This window comes from Panicum virgatum, chromosome 2N (genome assembly GCF_016808335.1).
Source record: "Panicum virgatum strain AP13 chromosome 2N, P.virgatum_v5, whole genome shotgun sequence".
NCBI classification, from domain to species: domain Eukaryota; kingdom Viridiplantae; phylum Streptophyta; class Magnoliopsida; order Poales; family Poaceae; genus Panicum; species Panicum virgatum.
This window is the reverse complement of record NC_053146.1, coordinates 44,964,063-44,971,228: the sequence shown is the minus strand read 5'-3', so window position 1 is coordinate 44,971,228 and position 7,166 is coordinate 44,964,063. Positions and strand designations below refer to the sequence as shown.

The 7,166-nt window shown below is 45.0% G+C and overlaps 1 protein-coding gene and 1 pseudogene across 1 annotated transcript; one reads left to right on the top strand and one right to left on the bottom strand.

Moving 5' to 3' along the window:
* The first annotated feature begins 254 nt into the window (after positions 1-254).
* On the top strand, positions 255-5,107 carry LOC120660662 (Golgi SNAP receptor complex member 1-1-like). The gene is made up of 5 exons (XM_039939276.1): positions 255-622; positions 1,364-1,591; positions 1,722-1,886; positions 4,611-4,724; positions 4,804-5,107. The coding sequence occupies exons 1-5, from the start codon at positions 587-589 to the stop codon at positions 4,915-4,917; spliced, it is 657 nt and encodes a 218-aa protein (XP_039795210.1). The 5' UTR covers positions 255-586; the 3' UTR covers positions 4,918-5,107.
* A 54-nt stretch (positions 5,108-5,161) lies between these two features.
* LOC120660663 lies at positions 5,162-5,748 on the bottom strand (annotated as a pseudogene).
* Positions 5,749-7,166: the final 1,418 nt, after the last annotated feature.

The following is a 7,166-nucleotide window of genomic DNA, read 5'->3' as shown; positions in this document are numbered from 1 at the left end:
ACGCACTTCGCCAACGGGCGACGAGGACGGGCGGCGCGGCATGAGGCGGTGGAGGCGGCGGGCTGCGCTGCAGGAGGCGGCGGGCGCCGGGTGCTGACGGAGCTCACGGACGGGATTGGGTTCACCCCGTCCGCCATTTTCTGAGAAACAAGGCGAACCCACATCTAAAAAGAATATTCTCCTCTTGAGCCAACCCAACCCAACCCTCTACTCTTCCATCCAAACCATCGCGGGGAGCGGTCCGCTCCGACCCTGCTCGTCCCGCTCTTCAACCAAACATACAGTTGGGCAGCGGAGCGAGCCCGGGCCGGGGCGCACCCGCGGTTGACCACGCCACCCGACCTGACGCCTCTCCCTCGCCAAACACATCGGCGCATCGTGCTCGGGCACGCATCACCAACCACCCCTTGCGCCCGTCCTCTCCCCCTCACCGGCCCTCCCACCGATTCGCTCGCTCGCCGCCCGCCCGCGCGCGCGCGCGAGATCCAGACCAGACGCCGCCGCCGCGCGCCGACGGGGTCTCTGCCCACCCGACGGGACGAACCTGTAGGACGGCGCCGAAGAGGACGAGGTGGAAGCGGGGGCCATGGAGGCGTCTTCCTGGGACGCCCTTCGCAAGCAGGTGACCCGCCCCGCGAATCCCACGCGCGCGCTCCTTCCCTTTGCAGTCCCTCGGATCCTTTCGGTCCCGCTCTTGCGGCCGCGTAGCCCCGCGGGTGCCTCTCTCCACCAGGAGAATTTCGGGATTCTGTCGTTACCTGGGATCTGGCTCCTGTCAATTCCGAGAGAGGGGGGCATCCATGGGCGCAAAAGTGAGGAGGGACGAGTTAGAGGAGGCTATTGTACTCTGTAAGTCGTTGAATCCGTAGGCTATTCGTGCACGGAGCGAATGCGGAGCCCAGAAAAGTTGAATTGGATTTAATATTTTTGTTTCGACAGTTAGTCTAGCTGTCCACTTGTAGCGCTATCTAGTGTTTTTTTTTTTGCCTAACTGAAGGGGCAATCTGTAGCAATGTGCCACTGATTGCATACTGTACTGTCTAGATTTTGTGTCACACAGTGCTAAATGAACCAGGTAATGACTTGCTCTATCTTCATGGCGGGGACATGCTATTTACTGGTACTATGATTGTAGAGGATTTTGATCAATCTACCTGCAGTGGCACTGGGCTGTTTTTTTCCAGTTCTATGTCTTTGATTTCTAGTTTAAAACTGTCAGTGTTGCGATGCTGCACTATATTAGTTCAATTATTTATTCCTTTATGGTTTTATGGTGCTGTAGGCTAATCCAGTTTTCTGTCATGTCTGGTTATTGCTGTGTAAGGTCTACTGTGTTTTAAATGTTGTATATCTCTCCTTTCAGGCGAGGAGGTTGGAAGCTCAGTTAGATGACCAAATGATTGCATACCGTAAATTGGTTTCTATGAAATCGGATGGTTCAGAGAACGATATTGAGTCAGATATAGAAAGATCGCTGAAGCAATTGCAACAAGTAAATTCGCAAATGCAAACTTGGGTATCATCAGGAGGTTCTGAAGTTCTTTCTCATACTCTGACTCGTCATATGGAGATTTTGCAAGACCTTACCCAGGTCCTGGTTGCCTCTTAGACTACCTATTTTCATTCATCATAATTATTTCCAGGTGTACGGTTTAAAAAAACACCACATATGGCATGACTGGACTTCCATTGACAATCATGGTTTGTTTCTTCTGATATAGGAATTCTACCGGCTTCGATCAAGCCTCAGAGTGAAACAACAACATGCTTCACTCCTTGACTTGAGAGATTTTGATAGAGCAAAGTTTGATGTTGAAGAGGCATCAGACTCAGCTGATCAAGCTCTTCTAAGGGAACAAGCTGCAATAAGCAGGAGTACTGGACAGGTATGAATACCCTCCCGTTCAGGCATCCTTCGATTGTTTCTCCTATGTCTTCTTGAGAGAACAATATGGAAAACCAAACTTTTGCACTAGAACCTGCATTTTTCTTCCTATTGGGAAATGATTTCATGGCATAGGATCAAAATAAAGGAATTCACTATGTAAAGTTGAAGAATCACGCACTACCATTTCTTGGAAAGTGGTAGAAATGGACCCATGTTACCACACCATGCTACTGTGCCAATATTGCCTTTTACACTTGTGATGAACAATGTATGTATTTTGAATGAACTTGGTTGACATATCAATATCTTTGTAGGCACTAAGTAATTCTTCAACCTGACTATAATATTTAAACAGCACTTGGTTGTTGCCTAGTTTCTAATATCTTTCTGTATAATATAACATCTTTGTTTGTTCGAATTAGTTTTTCATTCAACTTCCCTCATGTGTGATAGTTTTTTACCTCGGTGGAAACAACTAGAAAACTTCAGAATCTCTCTGTATTTTTGTTGAGAGGGAAACACCTAGGAGTTCTTGCCTAGTTTCTGGACATACCTAAAACCTTTAACAAAATGGTGAACATGACATAACCATGTATGGTTGCCAATTGGACCCTAAAAGGCTGATTGCTCGCATCGTTCAATATGAGATTCTAGTTTAATGAATTCTCAGGTCGGGACGTTGGAGATTGACCCACTTGTGTGCTCAGGTCAGGATGTAGGAGATTAATGATTTGTACCGTGAGCTAAAAACTAACAAGCATGGAATAGATTAACTCATGACACGTGGCTATGGAACAATTTTAATGGAGCTCAAGCACAAATAACATTCATGTTATATAGCTATATTGACATCCGCTTCTGCTTACTGGTTCGCAAATCCTGTTTTCAGCATGTTGGCATTCTCTGTACTTCTTGCCAACACTTGAAAGCACAATTCTTTTGTGAGAAGCTGACAACTAAATGCCACTTGTACATACCATTAACGTTTCCTATCTAAAATTATACATCCAACAGAAAATCAATCATGCTTAACTGTTGAGGATATAGTTGGGGTGGAATATGATTGAAATATGTCCCTTCTAAATAAGCTTTTCTGTTTTATTCGAAGCTGAAACTGCCATGGCAAATGTTGTGATGTGGAAGCTTTGAGGATAGTTGAAGTTACATACCACGTGTTGTGGGTAGTAGGAGCTAAGCCCCCATTGAAATCTTGTAGTGTCTGAACATGAATGACCTACCTGCAAAATCGAAAGATTCTGCGCACTTGGCTTACAGCTTGCTATTAATGTATGTAATGATGTTGTTTATCAACTTGTAATGATCCTAATAGTTGGACTATTAGGAGTTCAGTTTGTTGAGATAAATATGATACCCTAGGAGTTTCTGCAGTTCTTCTTGCAAATATTTGCTATTTAGCTGACCAACATACACTTCTTGTTGCACTACCCATTGTTGGCTGGTAGAGGTGCTCCAACCATTGTGCGCAATGGGGTTCAAACTTATGTGTTAGTTGCTTCATTAACTCAGTACCCTGCGTATTGCAATGGGACTTGCAATTCCCATGAACAAATGTGCATAATGACAATAGGCTACAATGAATAGAAGTTGTAGTTTATATGGGACCTGAAAATTGTATGGTTAAGATGCAAAAAATGATGTAATCAAGCAGCTATAAAAATTGTGGGTGGTGTGGAAAAGCTAGAGAGTAGTAGTTGCTGGTATTGGGAATCAATTGTCTACTGACCATAGTCACAGGATTCGGGGTCGATGCCTCGTCCCTCGACCCGGGAACGCCGTTCCGATTCGAGGGTCGGGGTCGAAGAGGGTCAGTGTCCCATTCAAGGTTGGATCGTGTCCCGGTTTGAAAGGGGTCGCAGCCCCATTGCTAGCAGATTTAATTGGGCTAAGGAGGTTAAGGACTGTGGATTGGTATGGTTTTTGTTAGACAATGAGCTGAGTACGTGTAGCATGGTCTAAATGTACTCTTTTATACGTTTCTTATATGCTTGTGCAGATTAGTTTCTTCATTAGTAGCACATATATAGTTTTTGTCTTTATAAAGACACAGCGATCCGAAGATATCGACCCCGATGAATCAGGGTCGCGTTCCACATAATAATTTATCGTTCCATAAATATATACCCCATTCGTACCACAATTTTATAAAGTGACGACCCTCGACCCCGTTCCTCGACCCGGTCGACCCAGGGACTTTGTGACTATGCTACTGACCCGGAAGATTTTGTTTGTTTTCATTCACATCTATTGAGGCTACTAATATCCAGTGTACGATCAAATGGCTTTGTTGTTATTGTCACTTTTATTGACCTTAATAATCTTCTCTACTTATTAATCACCCACTTACCTCTTACTGCCTCAAAAGGTTAACTAATAAAATTAGTACTCTGTTATTCAAGTGAGAACTTAACCTGAAACCACAAGTTATATATACTTGTCCAGGAACAGCCAAAAGGCACAAAATTGGCCTCAAACAATTGTGTCAGTAGTTAAGTTCATGTGCTGCTATAGTACTATGCTATTACTATCAGTTCAGTAAAAGTATCTCATTTGAGCTTAGAAATCACTTGCTAGATAGCAAATTTGCCAGTTTAATTGCTTCAGGGAAAGCCTTCTGTTCAACTTTTGTCTAACTTGTTTTACAACCTCAGAATGGTGAATACTATTGTTTGTATGCCTGAAAAGTTATATTTAATGATATCAGATGGATAACGTGATATCGCAAGCTCAAGCGATGCTAGGCTCTCTCATGACTCAACGGTCAACATTTGGCGGCATCACTTCAAAGATAAGCAATGTCAGCAGCCGGCTTCCGACGGTATGCGTCCCATATCCTATGACCAAAACAGCTCAATCCGTGTTGTGTACATCTCACAAATTTCCATTCAACCCCACAGATTAACCACGTCCTCTCGTCCATCAGAAGGAAAAAATCCATGGACACCATCATTCTTTCGCTCGTCGCCTCCGTCTGCGCCTTCCTCATCTTCATCTACTGGTTGTCTAAGTAGTTTTTGCCAGAGCAAAAGGTATTACAGTGTTGTACGTTTGGGATCACACTACCGGTACAGATAAACTTGATTGGTGTTTGTACAATATTGGTTGATTCAATGCTATTACGATTCGGGCGTGCTGTAGCCACCATGTCTAAAGCTGTGCAACTGCAAACCCCAGTATAAAAAGTCTCAAGTCTGAACTGAACCTAGCGTACGTTTGGGAGTACGTGTGGCTTGTCGAACTTGCATCAACTGACACTCTGCCAACCCCATGCTGCCAGATCTGGGTTTACTGGTGGATCCGAAAGTATGGCTACTGCTTTTGGTTTCACGGATCTGTCTTGTTGACCATGGCGAGCACGCAGGGTGGCTCGCCGGACTTGGCGAAGGGCACGAGGAGGCGGGGTGCCTTAGGGGATGGCTCGAAGTCCCGGAACAGCTCGTCGCCGGTGAAGTTCGCACGGGCGACGGTGAAGAGCGCGCCGTTGCTAGTGGAGTCGATCTTGATTCGGCCGCTCGGGTTGGACACCAGCTTCCCCGCCAGCGGGTCGAAGGGCACCAGCGCCGGCCCAGGCCACCGCGTCCTGCAGCCGCGCCGGGTCGAAGAAAGGGGACCCTACGGCGCCGGCACCGATGGGCAAGGGGTAGTAGTCGAAGACGAGCGGCGTGTGGGTTCTTGGGCACTGTCGGGTTGAGGTTGGAGAGCCACAGCGTGTGCCTCGGCGTCGCCTCGCTCAGCGGCACCAGCGCCATCTCCACCACCTCCACCTTCATCCTTCTCGGCGGCTGCCGCTGCTGCGTTCGATTCGAATGTGGATGTGTCTCTGAGCTCTCTGTGTGTGACTGTTGTTTGAGCTGCCGCTGTTGCTCTGAGCCCTGTTTGTTTACAAGCAAGATTATATAATCTAGCTTCTAAATGATGGATTATATAATTGGATTATTATAAATTTGAGAGAAATAATCCATGAGCTGTTTGGCAACATAGATTATCTGAGTTATAGATTACTATAATATGAAATAAGCATGTTCAGCAGCTTTTGGATTAGAAAAAGTCTACTTTTCCTTCTTAGTTTGGAAGTGCGGGGAGGCAAACCCAGGGAAGAGATGCCCCTACGGGGATTTTTGCGGCAACTAATTTCCCTGGGCTGCCCACCCCGTTGGGGTTTTATTTCCCATCTCTGTTTGGAAACCACAAGGGGGTTAGAAACACCATAGAATGAAAATAGTCTCAAAAAAATCAGAGAAAATCTAGAAAATATTTCGCCATCGCTGTTTGGAAACCACAAGATGGTTAGAAACACCAGAGAACGAAAATAGTCTCAAAAAAATTAGAGAAAATCTAGAAAAAAATAAAATATCTGAATGACATCTCGTAATCATGAACGAGCAAGTATTCCTCTTGCTACATATACAGCCCAAACAAGTCACTCTATTGCAGCATACATCCAGGAATTGAGATATAAACCAATTTGAAGTCTACCAACTACCAACCCTCCATTTAGTCCTCCAGCTGGTCATTCACTGCAGAATACTAGGAATTAATCACAAGCACAAAGTACAGTCACTTGAGCCTAATGCCCACCATCACTTTGTTTCTGATGCTGCATGGGATTGTTCCTTGTAGGTCATTGTTCTGTATAAACATGCGAAGTGAGAAATAACTTGACAGTTGATAAAGAAAGCATGGATTTAGTACTTAGTAAAATGGATCGACTGTTTTTGTCCCACTAGGGAGTACAATGATTAGCAGATGAAACACTTTGTAGAGGAAACTGCGATTGTACAGTGCAAGGATGACAGCCAAGCCAACATGTAAACAATTAGCACACACAAAACATTGTTCTAGTATACTTTTGATGAATAGCAAAGTCAACTAAAGAAACTGTGCTAATCAACATACTGCTCAATCCATGTCACATTACTAGTCCAGACCAAGCATGTTTCTTTATATAGCAACAAAAGGAAGATGAGCTGAAGCAGAAGAGATATGAGTTACAAACACATCTTTAACCAAAGTGTTCATGTATCCATGATAATTTTGTCCTATATCCAAGATAGTGGTGATACCTTTTGTCAAATCAACGTGTTACCACTTCCCGCCATTGTACCAGCAGAATTGAATGGTGAGTTCTGCAAAACAAGTATTACCAGTGGTTTTGCTGCAATTGAATGGTCTTGGCGCCTCTGCTTGGGGACTCCCGCCTCTACTTGGGGACTCCAGCAAAGGCGGTGCTGGAGTCCCCAAGCAGAGGCGAAGGTCTTGA

Excerpts from the sequence above, each read along its gene's own strand:
- LOC120660662 (XM_039939276.1), top strand. The coding sequence starts at position 587 with ATGGAGGCGTCTTCCTGGGACGCCCTTCGCAAGCAG. Across the intron at positions 1,592-1,721 it reads TTTTGCAAGACCTTACCCAG|GAATTCTACCGGCTTCGATC; the intron begins GTCCTGGTTGCC and ends CTTCTGATATAG. Across the intron at positions 1,887-4,610 it reads TAAGCAGGAGTACTGGACAG|ATGGATAACGTGATATCGCA; the intron begins GTATGAATACCC and ends TAATGATATCAG.